The 19,344-nt window shown below is 40.4% G+C and overlaps 1 protein-coding gene across 1 annotated transcript in view; it reads left to right on the top strand.

Moving 5' to 3' along the window:
* The window catches only part of COL22A1 (collagen type XXII alpha 1 chain), a 1,250,061-nt gene that overhangs the window by 555,656 nt on the left and 675,061 nt on the right, over window positions 1–19,344 (top strand). The window contains exons 7-10 of the mRNA XM_069621676.1: window positions 7,151–7,426; window positions 7,982–8,062; window positions 14,889–15,005; window positions 17,335–17,379. Of these exons, the coding sequence (XP_069477777.1) occupies window positions 7,151–7,426; window positions 7,982–8,062; window positions 14,889–15,005; window positions 17,335–17,379 (519 nt within the window). The remainder of the gene's footprint in view (window positions 1–7,150; window positions 7,427–7,981; window positions 8,063–14,888; window positions 15,006–17,334; window positions 17,380–19,344) is intronic.

Genomic DNA, 19,344 nt, shown 5'->3' with positions numbered 1-19,344 from the left:
GATTTTGTAAAGGTCGTTTTTCAGATTTAAAGTTAAAACCTCAGAGTGGCAAGTGACAGCTTTACAGCTGCAGAAATTACAAATGACAGCTATGCAGCTTTGCAAATGGCAGGTGACAGTTAGAAGGCAGTTCTACTTAGGTTAAATAGATTGAATTATATCACTGGAAACTAAGAGATTTGGTTTCACACCGTCCTAGCTGTACTCACAATGTATTTGGAAGGTCTAGGTCTTACGGATTGGGTCAAGATGGCTTCGGTTCTGGTTTCGCCCCGGACGGTCTCTGCGCACAGCGTCTGGTCTCTGCTCTGCTGGTCTTGTCTGACACTGCTCCTTGCCCGGCTCCTGGATCTCTGGGTACAGCGTCTGTGCACAGCTCCTGGATCTTTCTGCACAGCTTTCTCTGGACACAGCGCTGATTTGCACGGCTCCTGGATGCTGCTACCGCTGTTAGGTTTGCTGGATGCTGAGGCCTGCTGAGAAGAGTTCTCAGTTTGTGGGTTTAGGCCCTTGCTTTGAGTTCTGAATCAAGTTCTTTGGAGTTTTAAAGTCTAAGTGTTGGATCTGGTATCTTCTGGATGTTGTGTGGTCCGGCAGAGCGCGTTGCAGCAACTGGATTTGAATGTCTCTACCTGTCCCAGCAGTCTCTTTTTATGTGTTTTGAAAAAGGGTGTGTGCCTGGGCCTAGCTAAGCCTGCCCCTCTCTACTTGTCATTGGCCCAATTCTCCCCTCTCCCATGATAGGGGGAAGGAAATCCGATGCTGTAGGGTTTATGGTCAGAGTGATGCTGTAGGGTTTATGGGTCAGAGGATCCTCCCTGGTCAGTTTGCCCACAAATCTATATTTGATTCAAATACATATTGCACAGATACACAGTTGTTTAAAATTACATGCACCCATCACATATCACATGAGGTATACTCTGTTCAAACTCTGCTCTTCCTGGGGGCTCGCATTCAGAAATGGCAACATTTTGCACTTTTTAACTGGTTTTGCAATATCGGGCACTTACCCAAAATTACACACATGTGCGCAAGGAGTATGGACATTCATTGATGAAGTGCCAGATTTTTAACATGCAGACATTTGGAGTGAAACCCTATTTTCCGCTAGCAACCCCCCAGATCATACCACCGGGTCTTAAAACCTCTTAAAATGTGGGCAGAAAAATCACAAGAATTATGGTATCATTTAGATAATTTTGACAAGTCCGCACCATGAGTTATACATCTTTCTTAGAATCATATTCTGGCCAACAGGGGTGTGTCTTTTCAGGTCACATGGTGTAGAAACCAGTTTATCCAGTTTCTGCCAAGCTCAGAGACCCTGCCCCTCCCAGCTTCTGCCAAGAGGAAGCTATTTTACGCCCTCCCCCCCCCCCATAAACCATCTGCCTGAGTCAAGGAAGGGCTTTGTTTAACCTCCTGCAGTCTGTAGGTGCTCCACCCCTAATACAATTATCAGAGAGATGGCATATCCTTTTAGTGTGGGCAGCAGAAGGCAGCTAGGCCTGGGAACTGCTGTGGATCCAGTTTCACTCTAGTTGGGGGAAGTTGTCAGGAAGAATTCAGTTCCTTTAAGCCAGAATTTAGCTAACATGTCACTTTTTGTTCCCAGTTTAAATCAAACATACAATTTTTACACATGCAGCTAAAACACTGATTCTAAGTTCTAAACTATGACATTTCAACAGTGACAAACTATGTGACACTCAAAAGTAGGTCACTCAGTTAATTTAAACATTTTTGATTTTTGGTAGTTTTAAATCCAGTTTCAGTTAGGCTGCTGCAGACCTGCAGAGCTCAGCCAGTCTTGTTATGAACATTGTTTTGGGGCTCTTCAACTTCCCAGATTTTGTATGCACACATACTTCATTCTGCCAGATGTCTGCTGGTGTTCAGTGAGATTTTTGGATATGTTGCAATGTTTGAAATAGGCATTTTGAGCTGGCATTCAGGGAAACAAAAGGTGATTTTAAAGTGCGGTTTTTCCTTTGGCACACATTTCACTCATGGCACCCCGGCCCATCCTGCTCGCACTGGTGGGTGACAAGTTAGGCAACCATTTTGGTGTGCGCAAACTGCGTGGTTCTCCTGGATTCGGGTGCACATGTGGGCTTTTTGGCCATCTTGGATTTTCTAAGCCCACAGCACCAAATGTTGCAGCATGATAGCTCAAACGTGGGTCAGGACACCCAACACTGTTCAGCTATGTGCGTAGTCATGACAAAGTTAACTGTAATCATTGCATGATCTCTGTAACTAGTATGGGCAACGGTCAGACTCATAGTCACTGCAGCTAAGTCTGGATCAACGACAACATAATCTAATGTCAAGCCAGACTTTCCATTTGCCCATGTATGCTTGCTTTGTACGTCACCAGGTGTTCTGCCATTAACCATCAACAATCCCCATTCATTGAGGTCACTCATCCAAGATCTACCTTGAAAATTAGATTGTTTAAACTGCATTGCTGAATCAACTTTCGAGAGGCCCATTCCCGATTTGAATGGTTCATCCAAAAAGTATGCATTCAGGACACCTACGATCAAATATTAGGTCCTTGCTAATATCAGTGACCCAATCCAGCAACTTATCGCAAATATGCTTGATAGTGCAATGTATTTCATTTCCATCGTTAGGATTATAGATATTAATTGATATGGTTCTCCTATCCTGGCCGCCAACATTCAGGCAGATCTCTACCACCTTAACATTTTTGCATAAAGTAGATACTTCAACAACATGTGACGGAATTCAATGTTTTACCCTGATCGAAAGACCAGCACTAGGTCTACATATGGCTCCCTTAACCACGAGTTACTGGTATATTTGATAACCATTGAAATAAAATTTTTTAGTGAGACATGTCTCTTGGAGTAAGAACATAGCCTTAGCATTTAGCAACTTTAAGCAACCATCCCCAGAGAGCCAATGGTTGTACCCTCTGGTGTTCCATGAAACAATTTCGACAGATCATGCTTGTATTACATTTCCAACCGGCACAAGCTAGTAATCCACTTCAAAACCTGCTATATTTTTTCTGGATTGGGTTACATGTAAAATAAATTAATTCGGGCAGTAACTTGTTAGTAATAACAGATTTTGAGGTTTAAGGGAGGAATATATCTTGAATATGTGACTGAAGATGAGTCCAGTACCATATCCGGGTCATTAATTTCATAGCTGGCCTCACCTAGTTGTTTTCGGGCTGCCAAGCGCTTTTTCTTACGGTGCTGCTTTTGGGTGAGATACACTTCAGATACATCATTCATATTTGAGATTTGTATTGTTTACACCCGTTGTTCCCGTAGCACCACTAACACTTTGTCCCCAACCAGATCTTCCCTTAGTGTCAAGATTTTCTCAACAATTTCTTAACCTAATACTTGCTTTGTGGTAACCACACAATTCTTGGTTTCCATTTTATCTTCCAACCTTAAAAGGGTGAGCCAAAATCCTGCTGAGATATTCATGTGTTTGTCCACATAATGTCAGAAGAATTATTTTGCAAATTGTAATGTTATTATTAGGTTTTGCATTTCTACCATCTGTGTAGATTCACAGATTGAATGTTCCATGTCATGCATCGCTGGGACGAGGTTAGGTGACTTAGATTATCGTGGAGATGAAGATCATCCTGGTTGAGGGTTCAGGAATTATACTGTTATTCGCTTCATTATTAAGTTGTTGTTGAGTAAAAAATTCAGATGGCAGGAGTTTGATTGCTGTATTTTGGAGTGAGTAAGCAATGAACAATCAGTGTTGTCCTTCTCCCCTGCACTCACCTTTTCATTTCTCATGTTACGCTTCAGGGATGCTTTTTACCCCAGCGAGAAATAGTAGGTAATTTTCTCCTTAGATGTATTGCCACTACTAGCCGTAACGTGTTGTACAGGATGCTTTCAAAATGCACAGATTCTGACAGGAGTATTTGATCAGTAGACATTTTACTCCCACCAGCTTTCGCCCCTTCGTTCCTTAAGTTGTAACTGGCAGAACAATCTGACCTTTTTCCTTTCCTTTTCACTCTGGCCTACATATCAAGCACACGCTCACAGTCAAAGGTTTCTACCAGCAATCAATCAGACCAGTAAGCAACAATCTGCAGCCTAAAAACTGACCACGATAGATTAAGGCAATGTTTCCTGTTCGTGTTCGTATTCGCCAAGGTGGAGGATTTTTACTTCTTCACTTCCTAGCTCCCGAACTCCCAAACACCAAAAGACTTAACTCACGACACTTTGCGCTTGCGCTTTGCGTGGCGCTTCTTGTTTTAAGGGTTCCGTCCCTTATAGTGATAGTAGCAGCACACAAAAAGTTGTTTTCGGGAGCTCCGCGAGGATCACTGCCTTCTCCAAAAAATTTAACTCACAACACTTCCTGATTCCTTTTTAAAAGTACAATAAAAACCAGTGTATATAATTGGTTTGATATCATGTAAATGCATATAAAAATCAGTATTCTACGTTTTTCCAAAGTCACATCTACGTAACATATTAATGATTTCATTCTAGTTTTCATGAACTCATGAAATGACACTCTATATTACCCAACTGAAACAAACAAAATGATGCCTTTGATCATGCCTTGGGAAGATTATTTAAGCATGCAGTCTAATTATAAGGAAAGCTGCAGGAGCTGTGATAGGAAATTACTTTTTATTTTCAGTGCATATCTTGTAAAATTCACCAGCCTGTCTAAATACCCTTGATAAACCAGCTTTAACAGCTATTTAAATATTTAACTGATTCCTTATCATTATTACAACTCCCTGCTAACAAGAAGGAGACAAGATTTCATTTCTGCAAGTGAGAAAACTAGTCACAAATTAATAATATATCCCCTCGATCCTCCCTCATTTGCCTACCAGATGGACACATGCATTTTTTATGCTGGTTATTATCCTAGCTAGATTTCTCCTGCAAAAATGTTAGTCTCAATATGGAGTTTTGTGATAAAAAATCCATCCAGGAACACATCAGTATAAATTGGAGGATATTAAAGGTTTACTACTTTAGTGTATTTCCAAGCTGAGGGTTTCGTTAACGATCACCACAATTTCCTGCCGTTTTCCATTTGCACTGTTGATTTCAGTTATTGCTTTCCATTATCGGCAATGTTTCTGGCTTCAAAACCATTTCTCTTTGCATACCTGCTGGTGTTACTTTTGTAAGGTTATGGCATTAATACCTCAATTATATGTTTGTTGTTCGAGGGAACCCTTAGTTTCTAATAACCAAAAGGCTTCTCGTCTTTTGGTGTCTCTGCATCAAAAGCAATTCCAAATTCTTGTGTTTAAGTACTCTCTTTTTGGTTAGGTTTTCCTTAAATCATTTGAGATCTTGTTCATATTGGTCAGGAGTTTATTTTGCTTCATCTTCATGCTTTCCAACACCTTATTCTTAGACCCTATCCGGCACTGTTTTGGTAACATCAAGCCATCCCTACACCACACTCTTTGCCACTTCATGCTCACTCACCTTGTAGCTTTTTATGCATTTCTGTGTGAAATCTTGCCTGCTATATTTGCTGCTAATGCAAATGATGTAGGATAACAATTATCTGGAATTTGTTCAATAATAGATTAGCATTCTGCAATAACCTCAACACACCACTGAGGTGAAACTCATCAGTTCCACTTAACATTCCTTCTGTTTAGGTGTGTCACTAAAGGATCATGGTCTCTCTACAAACTCGTAACAATCTGGAACTCGGTTAGCTTGCTTCCTGCTTTTAAATATAACATTTTGTAATATAGCCTTTAAGGCTGAGAGATGGGTAATTAGCAATGGACAATGACCTACACACAAGTTGTGAAAGTGCCATCATCCTAAATTAAATTACCCCTCTTGAAATCTGAAAGGCTATTAGCGCATAGCGGTAATAGTGATATAGGTTTTGGAGCATTGATATAAAACGTTGTTAGATTAATAGTGGGCTAAATGGTCAACCATATAGGTACATTCAATTACTTGAATTTTGTAGTTTTTGAATAATGAGGTTGTCTTTATAAGATCCACATTTTAATTGTAAGGTTGTTTGAAATGGAGATCTTTAAACATGAGCATGCATTTGGTGTAATGCAGTTTCACCATATGGAAGTAACAGTTTGCTTGCCTGTGTTATCATTCACTTAGTTCTGCATTGTTTTGCCAACAGGGGTCTTTTCCGATGCCATTTTTGCAGAACAAAATTCCATCGGAAAAACAAATCTAAATATATAGAGAGGAGGGGTTAAAGTGGTGGGGAGAGAGTTGGGGTAGGGAGAATACCATAGTGAAAGGGGAGACTCAAGGGGGGGACCCCTCAAAATAAAAAAAATAAAAAATGATTCGTTTTTTCGATGGTATTTTTTGGGCAGAATTTCCATTGAAAACACTCCAGTCAGCAAAAGAACATAGAACCATTCACTTCTGACTAGATTTTTAGGACACACCAGACTTTGGTATCCAAGGGATGCTTGTGTGACCTTGTGTATATTGGGGCGTGAAATTAAAAAGCTAGATTCTTTATCCCATGTCATACCCACAGCTCACATATCTCCCAGGTTGGTCTCCAGGTTACAATTAACCACCTGTTCTCGCCAACACATACCACGTGCTTTACCAGGTTTCCTATGCATTAAACATACATTAAACACAAATCTGTATTTGTTTGGCTGGCACCTGGGACAGTGTCAGGTCACAACCTAATTTTCAAAAGGCTAAGATGTTGACATGTATCTTGCTCTTAACCGATTCAAGAAAAGCAGCCCTCACAATATATTTACTGACATTATCATTTTAAGTTACACATCAATGTGTAGGCACTGGCAGCATATGACTGAGTATATATTTGGCTTTTGCATGCTGTTAATGGTACATATTGTGAGGACTTCCCTGTATCTTTCCAAACTTTCTTTTGATTCTTTCGACTGATGTCCATCACAGGTTTTTTGGGTAGAAGGTTCTACTATTTTGTACACAATGCCATTCTATCTGGAACAATCTTTCCCATGTAACTACAGGACCATCTTTGGAATGTCCTCCTAGTTTTATCAGAACAACCAACAGCCACAGCATCAAGATCCTTTAACCCATTCTTAAAGTCCTAATTTTTGTCCATAGACTTTTGATAATGCTAAAATGTTTTTCTGCTTTACACCCAGGTCTCTATTAGGCTGGATGGAGAAAATAAAGCCTTGGAGTACAGTGCTGTTGGAGTGACAAGGGATGCAGTGAGAGCAGTATTTCGCAATGCAAAAGTCAGCGAATTGTTCGACCGCAACTGGCACAAGATCGCGCTTAGTGTGCAAGCCAAGAGCGTCTCCCTCTATATCGACTGTAAATTGGTGCTGACTGTACCCATTGAAGAACGCGAGAACATTGACATCCAGGGGAAAACTGTGATTGGGAAACGTCTTTATGACAGCATACCCATCGACGTAAGTGTACATAGTACTGGAATGTATAAGTGTACAGTATTTGCAGACAGGATTTGCTAAACATCTGCAATCTATGGTTGAAAACCACATTGTTTAATGGCCTCTTCATATGGACCATAAGCGGTCATGATTAAAGTGATAGTTACTGCACATACTAGAACTTACATGACAATTGATATTGCTCTGAAGGTTTATATCAATGTCATGGTCTCCCTAAGGTGCCTTGGTTCCTATCCATTTGAGTTAAATATATGTTTACTTTGGATTTTCCTTGATTCATTTGATCAAGTAAAAAAGAATCTGGGTTCACAATGTAGTCACAAGACCTTCTTTAGCTAGAGTAAAACAGATGAGCAGATCATCTCATCAGAGAAAGCATGTGCAAACCATTTGTTACCGATCAAGAATCTGTTTGAAAATTTCTATCAAGTAAATGAACATCCGTGTTATTTGACGCTTGAGCCTATAATCATTTGTTGATTGTAGCAATGAGAACTAATTGCTCCTTTTCGTAAACCTAAGGGACTTAATTTTTTAACTCTGCTTTCCTTGCAGTTTGACCTCCAGCGCATCGTTATTTACTGTGACTCCCGGCATGCAGAGCTGGAGACCTGTTGCGATATCCCCAATGGACCGGTAAGAAACTCTTCTTTTTTCAGTGGCTATGTTCTATACGATTGCATTTGAATGGCCACAGTGGGCATATGCTGTACAAGACATGTCTATTGGATGTGTACAGAAACAGCAATAGGCCAAAACTTTAGGGATGAGTGGTGTTAAGAGTAAGCACTTTAATAATCATGTTGCAGTACAGTAACCCTTTTATTAATGATTACTGGGCATTTGCAATTACCCATACATTGTATGTCCAGGAAGATCCTGCTGCGAGTCAATATGATTAGCTCAATACAAGACACAAATCATTGAATTATGGGTCAAGATCATAAAAAAGAGAATTCTTAAATTAGACGTGCTTTTTATGGCCCACAAGCACCATTTGCTAGTTCTTTTGAGAGGGACATGCCTCCCATAACCTGATTTGGTTATTTGTAATGCACAGATCCTCAAGGGAACCAGGCAGAAACTGCATCTAGGCGCAGGTATCAATCAATCAATAATATGGTGAACAGAAAAAACAATATAATTGTGGAATGAAGTGACAAATTATTGAAAACCTTTAGCTTCTTCCTAAATAAAGGTACAGACTTGATTTTCCCAAGGGCGGGGGGCAGTGAGTTCCAGGTATGAGGGCCACAGATAGAAAAGCATCTGTATCCTTGGTGCACAACATGGGAAGAAGGGAACGTCAGAAAGTTTTGACCAGCAGATCGAAGTAGGCAGGTTTGAAGATATCAGAGATCATGTAGACAAGGTAGCTGGGGGCTAGACCATGGAGGCACTTGAAGATAAGACAGGGGATCTTAAAAAGGATCCTCCATTGTACTGTGAGGCAATGAAGGCTTTTACGAAAAGGAGATATTGAAACCGTTCTTCAGAGATTGTAGAGGAGTCTAATGGGCTAATGTTGTGCAATTTAGAGGCACTGCAACTGGCCAGCCAGAGTGCCCATAAGAATAATCCAATTTTGAGTTCACCAATGTCCCGAAGACAGCTGGGTGATCCTTTTCTGCTATGAGAGGAGAACGGGCCACAGTTGTTTAAATCGATAGTAAATAGATTTAACAATCTAACTAACGTGTAGATGGCAGGTTAGGTTTGACTACCAAATACAGCCAAGGGTTTTAACTTTAGAAGAGAAGATAGTAGGTACTTCAAATAAAGCAATATATGATTGTGAGTTTGCCAACAGTTTCTTCTGGCCCAAAGAGTATATCTCTGTCTTGGACAGGTTTAATTGCAACCTGGTTTCCAGCATCCGACTTTTTATTTTTTAGGCACATAATAGTATCATTTGGAATGCTTCTGGGGGATGTTTGAGCCTGATGTAGATTTGGGTATCATGGGCATACGAGTGAACATATTTTTAGTAATGGGCCGATTATAAATATAAAATAACAGCGGGCGGAGGGCGGACCATTTTGGAAGTCCACAAAGAACAGGGAAGGTGTCAGAGTAATAGGCTCCCATTATTACTTGCTGGGTTTGATTCAAAAGAAAAGAGACAAACCACTTCAGTTATTCAGACACCATGGCTACCCTGGCCAGTATGCAGAAGAGAATGCAAAAGTTAACTGTATCGAAGACTGCCAATAGGCATGCTGAGATCACCTTCATGAGCAGTCCTCAGAATATCATCCAAGATGGCCACAAGCGTAGTTTCATTGCCTTGACAAGGTCTGAACATGGCCTGAAATCTATCAAGGATTTCATGTTCTTCGAGAAAGTTTTGAAGTTGTAATGTGAGTAACTTCTTAAGAATCTCGGTTGGCCATAACATGCCTGCAATGGGGCAGTAATTAGAGAGCAGAATGTGGTCCGATGATGGTTTTTGAGCAAAAAAGTTAGAAGATATATTTTAAGGTATGTTGGCACAATGTCTTGATCCATGGAGGCAATTACAAAAGTGGTAATGAAATCACACAGTAAAAGGGCATGCTGTTTAACAAGACAGGCCAGAATTCGATCATAGTTATGATTAGTGGCTTTTGGTTTTGAAATTAGGATGCATATTTCCTTGGAAGTAACCGGGGAGAAGGGGAGAAGGGGAATTTAGATGAAATCAGTGCATTAGATGACAAAGGATCTGTATCTGAAATAGATGGATGTGTATTAGATATTTGGGATTCAATATGCAATCGGATAGAATTAACGTCCTTCATGAAGAACTAATAAAATGCATTGGTCAGTTTGGAAGTATGGGATAGACTGGATGAGATACTTGGGGGATTAGCTATATTTTGTAATAGTTTAAAGAGTTCGTAAGCAACGTAATATCATGGGGCTGGAGAATTTCTTTAAGTTTAATATAATTTGGATCCTCAATAATGTCACACCAAATATTCAGATCTTCAAGAATAATCAAATCAGATTAGCGAAGAGCTTCGGTGCCAACAAAAAGATCAACATTTTCTAAACAAAACGGTAGCAACAAACTAACTGCTAAAAATAAATAGATGATAGAGATAGATTACATATATATATTTAGGATGTATTGTCCCAACTCAAGGAATGCAATTTAGACAGTACCAGGAAGGACTTAACAATAATGGTGACTGTACTCCCCAAACTCGCCCCTGCCCCTGCAGGGATTCTCAGTTGAGGGTTTTATTTTAAAATTACTTGGTAGCGAAATATGAAAATGGGCACGTAAATTAAAGATAATTAAAGGAACCATGTACATTATTTAATTCCAAGAGCTTATTTTTTGTCTATTGGAACATAGTAGTAAGTAGTATGTAATGATAAAAAGCTGCCATTAAACTAGATCAGAATAGTGCACACAATATTTAATAATAAAGGCTGATCAATGTAACAATGCAAATCAGGGAAGAGAGCTGCAAAAAGGATCACACATAATGCTGTGTCGACTATCGAAATGCCCAGACAAGCCCAAACAGAAGCGCTGACATGAACCTGTTTCACAGCCAAGTGACGAAATTGACATGCAGCTGTTCCGAGCTGCCAGGAAATGAAGTTATGAGGGAGACCCTCACATGCAACTATCTGTGGCAGTACGGGAGTCACAAAATAAATAGTTTAAAAGGTGTTAAGAGTTTAGCAGTTTAAAAGAGTTCAAGATTGAATCACTAAATAAAGACCAGGCTTGAAGGCAGCAATTAGAATGATATGATAGATTATTTATAACGCACTTACTACCCAGAGTTTTCTAAGTGTGAACCCGTGGAATGAGCTTCTGTTGCTCTGTGTCGTCTTGCTGCCAAGGCGAGCGCGTTGCCCTGAGCTATCCTCACAGGAAAATACAGTGAATTGATATAATTCACAAGTTCATCAATAATTCAGAACAATATCTTCTTTTAAAAACAATGAATCTATTCATCAAACTATTAAATGAACCCTGTACAGTAGCAGCAGAGTAACAAAGTATCATCAGGACATTAACTCGCACTGGCGCAAGTCTTTTGAACCTGTGTTGTGGCGGAGTGAGGAAATGAACACGGGACGGCTGGGAAATTCATTTCTGAGGGAGATCCTCCCATGTAACAATAAGTGGCAGTACGGAAGTCACATAATACAAACCCTAGAAGACTTTAAGCATTTAACAGTTTAAAAGAGTTTAAGAACGAACCACTAAAGAAAGACTTGAAGGCAGCAATTAGAATTCATGGAAGGTTGTATATGGCTTCCATTAAAGCTGATAATACAATTAACACATAACTCCATTCTCTGACGTCACTGCAGTGAAAAATGAAAGTCATATATCACTGCGCTGAGGAAACACACCCGCACACCTCCCTTACTATGTTACCGGAACAATGCTTATCCGGTCCCTCTTGACAGTGCCCCCAGCTGATTCCTCAAATCCGCAGACCACAACGAAACAGGAAGTGAGTGCCCTCTTAGAGCTGAGTACACTATCTTTCCTCTAAGAGGGTTGAGAGTGGTTGAGAGACACCGGTACACAACACAAAATGGTAGCAGGCTAAACATCAAGCACGTGGAATTATTCCACCTCGTTTTTCAGAAGCACACCATAGCAACTCTCTCGTTGTCTATCAGATGTGATCCCTTGGTGGAATATTTTCCCACACATTATAGTCACCCAAACACAATTCCATAAATTATTCTAAAAAGGAAGCACACCTTCTGTAGCACTTTCTATTGTGCCTGGTCTTCTGTTTCTGAAGCTTAGTTCAAAGAAAATGCAGTGCAGATAGGAGACTTTTGAGATCCCTGATTCCATTTCATTTCCCCCATGGATCTGTTTTATTTTCTCAGTTATTTATTTATTTATGTATTTATTTATTTTTAGTTATGTCTCACTTTTGTCTATGGCGATTTGCATACATACAAATACGGTGCAAATAGATGAGAGGCAAAATGATCAAACATGGGAGCTGCCGCTGATATCTACAAACCAACCCAGAAGGGAAACAAGAAGACTGAAGCAGATAATGCTTTCAGGATTCTTTAACCTGTAATGTTCAGAGATGTAACTGAATAGGAAGAGCCTCCCAAAGGAAGGGAGAAAACAGTTGAAACAAGCAAAAGCAAGATGCAGCACAGGTTGGTTTGGAAACAGAATAATAGAGGGAGATACCATCATGTTACTAGGGCCGAGCAACACTATGGGCCAAAAAAACAGGTGTCCACCAAATTGTGGAACACTCCCGCCCCCTGCACACCAAATTGTTTTTGTAATACAATCAATATGTAACATTATCAAAATGACTAAATTTGTAAACATTCACTCTCCTTAACACATACTGTATCTACATTCTTCATTACTTCAATCAGTTTATTATTATTGTGTTTCTAACAGAACATTCCCCTCTCCCATTCCCCTGCAATAATGTTCCGCTCTCTGATGTTAGATTGACACGATGAACAATTAATAAACAATGAACAAACATGATTAAATGGGCTCAAAGAGGGAAAGAACATAAGGAACGTATGGAATTGGTTAAAAACCTTTTTTCTTTTTGTCAAAATTGTAATACAATTAAACAAATAAAAAAATAAAAATAAAAATAAATAATAATGTTGTTTCTGTAATGCAGTTTCTTCTGTGAAATCGGGTAGCTATGGTTATTCTTTCAATCCCCGGGGGTATGGGAAAGCTTCATGTTGCAAACTCTGTCTCTAGCCCATCTCCAACTCCCAAATTTCACTCAGTGTTCTCTTGCTTCCCCATCTCTTGCCTAATGGCATGCGCTTGATTTTATCCCTGGAAATTGCATTTTTCTGCCTTTTCTTTTTCTGATAAGCAAGGGTATACATACCATTGGTTATATCATGCATCACGAAAAACAAAATGTCTGCAAAGTTTCAGCCAAATCCATTGCAAGAGTCAAAGTTTATTAGCAATTAATTTTTCGATTTCCTATGAACCTCACTACTCACCTTAGCTATAGGGCGGCAACATTATAAATCACATCACTGATGCCATCACTCATAACAACACTAATTACATTACAACAATAACTGGCCTTAAGCATGGCCTTCAGCCATTGCAGTGTGCATGGGCAAATATACTTTAACACATGAATGGTTACTAGTCATGGCCTTGAGTTTCTTTCACTTAAATTAAGTTAGTTACATTTTTTTTTTTTAAAAAACATACAGCCTTGTCTTTTTCTTAAATTAAGGTATGCATAAAGTAGTACTGCCCTCTCAGATAGAGAAAGGTTTTTTTAGAAGCCTTTTTAAACCCACCATCACTTTTATTATGTATTGTATACATCCTCCAATGCTCCAACCACAAGGTTGTCGAGACAAACCAGGTCAACCCTTGTTAGGGATCATCAGTGCAGTATTGTTCTGACAGCCTTGCAATATGTCTATCTTCAGTTGATTAAGAGTAGAATTGCCCTCTAAGACAAAGACAATTTACTGTAGAAAAAGGATTTAATTTGGGTTAATTTATATTTTATTTTTACAGCGCTCACACAGCCCATGGGCATCGAAGCGCTGTTACAGGAATTGTTTGTTTTTTAGTTATGTAATTGTTTTTGTCTTAGTTGTGTATTTATAACGCGCCTAAACACTGAGGTTTCTAAGCACGGACCCGGGGATCGAACCTGTGTTGCTTAATGGCGTCTTGCTTCCAAGGCACGCTGAGCTATCCTTCCTGGACGATATACTCACAATGCCTTGCTAATGTGGCTCAGACCTGGAGGTGAGCTTCCTTCAATGGCTATTAGGTGGCGTTGTGGAATGTTTGACTTGGATGAAATTGACTATCTTACTTTCACATTTCAGGTGAATGGGTAATTTCAAAGTTTTTTTAAACCCACCATAACTTTCTTTGTGTATTTTATACATACTGCAATGCTCCAACCACAAGGCTGTCAGGACTATACTGCACTGATGATTGCTAATAAACTTCAAACCGGTTATGCAGTTGTCCTGACAGCCTTGCAAAATGCATCTTTGGTTGATGAAGTTAGTTATAAAGTGACACTGGTCTCTAAAATGGCAATTTCCTATAGAAAAAGGCGTGCATTTGGTGCTAATTTGCATACCCAAAATGTCATGCCAATGTGTCTCAGAATTGAGGGTGAACTCCCAGCAATGGCTACTAGGTGGCATTGTACAAGTTGTGAAAGAGAAGAACTGTTATCTCTTTGGTGCTCAGCTGTCTAGATTAATCGTGGTTAATCAAAACATACTATCAAATAATCTTTAATCTCAACCATGTATCCCTACAGACAGTGTTTCTTCAGCGTCAGTGTGACATTTGCCTTTGTAATTTCTGTCAAGCCTTTATTTATTATTCTCCTATCTGCAGTTCAGTGAGCTTGTGTTTATTTGAATCAAAGTTTCAAAGCTCAAGTTCTTTACACAAGATGGCTAACCACATTTCTGTTCTATTTTGTTTTAGTGCCAGCCCACTTTTGTCACAGAACCACCACCGCCGCTTACAACTCCCACCATTGGAAGTGAACAAGTGGGAACAGAAAGTACCATTAACTGCCCTGCTTGTCCACATGGTGAAAAGGTATTCCACGCTCCTTAAGTTTACAAATCAACACAAACCTGAATGTTTAGTGACATGATATTACATACAGAGTACAGACTTTATGTTACGCCCGTGGGCTTTGTGAAGCTCATGTAATTCACTTTCTGATGACAAATGCTCCTCAGAACCATCCAGTATTTGTCATAATGAGTTGTGTGAGCTGAGTAGATTGTGTGCAGAGGTTTTGTGTGTGTGAGGCTGTGGTGGGAGTTGGATAATCTGCACTAGATGACTTTCCAATTTTTGAAGCAGCAAATCATGTGTGTCCTAGTGTCCTTTCGCTTACGAATGGAATATGTAGAGGGGCAGCCAGAGGATGATCCAATTTGGCTTTCTGTCCATTTTTGCGTAATGAGTGTTTGGCGTTGTTGGAGTTAAGTTGCATGTTTGCTGTAAACATCAATGCACGGTAGTTTGTTCCCTCTTCCCAGCGAGGATGTTAACGACCAAGAGGTTAGGCGTGTTTCAAAAGTAAGTGTTGTCAAGGAAGTGATTGGACAAATTCTGTATCTGGTCTAGTGCTGTGCCTTATTGGTGCTAGTGTTATCCTAGTCTTGTCCATCTTTCTGGCGACGTAGCTCTGTCTTATACCCTCATTACATTTGATATCAATCTCATTTGTGTCCAGCGGTTGCTTCAGACCGTTTTTCCACTGATTACGGGTGGGTGAAGTAAATGTATCAGGCAAGGTATGGAAGAGCTGCAACGCAATTGATGGTGAAATGACTGCATGTGTAATGTCGCTGGCATACTCGCTATGGTCGGAAGTATGGATTTGCAGGGGTTGGTTTTATTGATGGTCATGAAGATCCATGCCCTAGATTGCCTTAGGGTGTGTATCCCGGCTCGATAGGTTCTGTTTCCCCTGTTCAATTTGTATATGAATCATATCTAAATGATTATTGCAATGATTGGATTTGAGGCGGGGCGAGGAAGGACGGTTTCTGGGGAAACCGTGATATAACCAGTATTTCCCACCATAGCAGCAGTTTGGTGGTTACATAACCTTGCAGAGTGTGTTCTTCCTTTTACCAACGTTGAGCTGCTATCCTGGAAGTGTGTGGATCAAACAATATTGTGAAGGAGAATCATTTCATATTGTTCATATCGCACAATTTTTGAGGGTAAAAGCACAGGGATTATGTTCTGCAATAAAACATGGCACACCGTTTTTGGGGCGAAGCACATTTAGATAAGAGTGATTCACAGTATGGGCGGGTAGCCGGGTGTTGAGTTGGCTGGCATCTGCTATTTGATTTGGGCAATAGGAAGCACATTCTCTTTCCAATCCTTTTTAGAGGGTAGATTGAGGCTTCCCACTTCAAGAGGTTGCAGCTGTGTGTCTGACATTTGGACTTCCAGGTGGCATTGCGTGTTAGTTGCATTGCTTCTACTGCTGGTGGTTTACATGTGGATTTGGCAATGGGGCCTGACACACAATAAAGGGCCATGGTGGCGTGTTTCATGACAGAAATGGAGTGACTGTGGAGAAAGACAACTTTGTAATGGTATCAATAGTGGCTAAGGTACATATTAAGTCAATAATGAGTACATGTGGGGCCCTTGGTTGTGGTTTGGGCCTTGTTTCTGAGTAGTCTTCTCATTCCTAAGAGTGTATGCTCCTGGTTAATAGCATGTCTATGCTGCACTGTGCATGCACCTTAGAGCCCACTAATAAGACCAGGCATTAAGTGAGTGTCTGGCATACATTGGGGCACCATTGCCACAGAAACATTTAGAAGGGCAACATGTACTGTACTAGTCAAAGTAGATGTGCCAAACGGGTGACCCCCTTAGACTGAGGAGATGTTGCTGAATCTGGTGCCAGAAATTCTCTCTGTGGCTCGATTGATTAAGCAGCAGAGACAGGGGGCTGGCAACACTTGACTCTCAAGATGTTTTGTATTACAACTACTCAAGTGATGGTGAAGGATCATGGGAGTCCCAAAACATCTAGATAGCCATAGGTCGACTCCTGTTTTAAGGAGTACAGAAAACAAATTGTGTGCAGTCTTTGTCAATCTGGTTGTGCCTTTGGCTTGGTCTCACACAGCCCGAATGTCCATTATGCTTTGTAAAGGTGCCTGTTGGGCCTTGCTAGCACATCCCTGCATGTTTGTAGTAATGGCGGTGTGCACAGCAGTAGTCTGGGGGCAATGAAAACAAACGTCTGTGATGTTTGCATCTCTAAAATAGTTTCACGGCTTGTGATAGGTCTGAGGTGTTATTTGGGCATTGAAAGGCATACATGTACCCGCGTGCCTGAAAAGATGTAGCTGATTCTTTCTTTTTTCTGTTTCGTCTACAGGGTGAGACAGGCCCACCTGGAGTAGAGGGGCCCAGAGGTCCAAAGGTTAGTAGCTGGGAAATATGACCGCGTACATGTCTTGTCTGCTGCTCCCGTGATAGGCTGCAATGCCCAGAAAATAAACACGATGCCACAGTTCGTTGAGCCAAAAAGTAAACAAAAAGATTAAAGATTAAAACATCAGCCTGACTAGGAACCAATAGTGAACATTTTTTAATTCTTTTTTCATGGAGTAGGTTGTGAAAAAATGTATTTTTTTTATTTGCTTTGGCTGAATTAAATCAACCTGTCAAACATTTATACATAACATTTTCAAAATACAAAAAGCATAAAACAGTGTGAAAACAACTAAACAGTTCAAACAAAATAATACCACCACACTGATCACATAAGTAGAATGCTGAGGCTTTGCCAACCAACTAAATGTATCTTAAAGTGCTGCTTTTTTTCGATCTATGAGGAAAAAATATTCTATTATTTAAATGGAAATGGTTTAACATTTTTGGGAAGAGTTAACGAAATACAGAGGTTCAAAGAATGCACACAAGTGTTAAGCTGCTAAAATAACATATGATGAGGGAGTTAGAGGAGGTGTCTCGAAGTCAAGGTGTTAAGTGTTCAGGAAACGCCAAGCCTTGTGACTAAAGCGGAGCGCCTAGAAGACCTTCAAAAAAGGCTTGAATGGGGACTCTACTTAAGAACATCTGAGAATAGTTTATCCCTGGCCGGCCTTCTTTTTAGATTTGCTGGATGTGAATTTCTGCCTTCCAATGCCCCATAGCTACCATATTGTGGCTGACACTTATTTATTTAATTGTTGTTTTATAACGCACCTGATACCATACCTGAGTTCGGTTTCTAAGCACTGATATGGGATTCGAACCTGTGTTGCTTTGCATAGTTTTGCTTCCAAAACCATGCCCTCCGTCCACATATTATGTCGGCCACATAATAAAGTCAAGGCTTCGGATGGCTGCCCAGATCCCCAAAACCTAGCTAAAAGAAGGCCACACTCATGCTCAGTCACCAGTCCTAGTCCATAGCTGACTATTTGCTCAACTCTTTCATGTTTTTAACTATGCTTGTTAATGGTCCATGTATCTTGCCAAGACTTGGTCATATTGAATTTCGTGATGGTAAGACCTATTATTAAAAGTCCAAGGCGCAATTCATTTGGTAATGTTTGCTCTATAAAAAAGGCCCTTATTACTCTCCCCCTCGCCATATCCAGCAAGGCCCCGCCCCACACCACAGGCATACACTCCTCACTCAGCTAGGAGGTTTACACACTAGCTGCTGACATCTCAATGCAAGCTGCTAGCCAGAGGCTTGAATCCTAGTGAAAGTTCAGTGGGCTGGTGTGCCTGATTGGACTGATTTGCTTGGCCTTCCCCTCAATTTGAGCACAAACCAGAGCGCTGTTGACTCCCAGAATCGTGTAATTCGTCAACCAACAAGAAAACCAATCGGCAAAGAAGAAAGTTAGATTTTTTGGACGATTCCCCGGAATACATTTCTTTCATGATGATATAAAGAGCATCACTTTTTTTTATATCCAACTTAAATCATTGCTCCCCTGTTAGATATTCGCTAAGTGGTTTGTGGACTCAGTGCCTGTACTCCCAGTGCACCAAAACGTCTCTAGAGCAGTGACTTGAAGCATCATTATTTTGCCTTGGCTTTGTTTGACTTGTGTGGTTATCTGCCCATCTGATGCCGTATCTGTTAATTTTCCTTCCCGTTTGGTATGTGATGGGTTATTTATAACGCACTTAATACCCAAAGGTTTCTAAGTGCGGACGTCTTGCTTCCAAGGTGATCACGTTGCCCCTGAGCTATCCTCCCATATGTTACAGCTTTTGTATCTTTCAGTGTCAGGAATTAACTGAGAGACAGTTCCCGCAGTCACATCAGTTTCCCATGTTGGCAGACAGCATTGAGGAGGCTCGATGTCACGTGACCAGGTCTTGCCACTCAGTTGCTCTGCTCACCACCAGTTATGGTGCCTTC

Source organism: Ambystoma mexicanum, chromosome 5q, assembly GCF_040938575.1.
Source record: "Ambystoma mexicanum isolate Mex_15411 chromosome 5q, UKY_AmexF1_1, whole genome shotgun sequence".
NCBI classification, from domain to species: domain Eukaryota; kingdom Metazoa; phylum Chordata; class Amphibia; order Caudata; family Ambystomatidae; genus Ambystoma; species Ambystoma mexicanum.
Note: the sequence above shows the minus strand (reverse complement) of the source record. Positions and strands in the feature narration are given on the sequence as shown.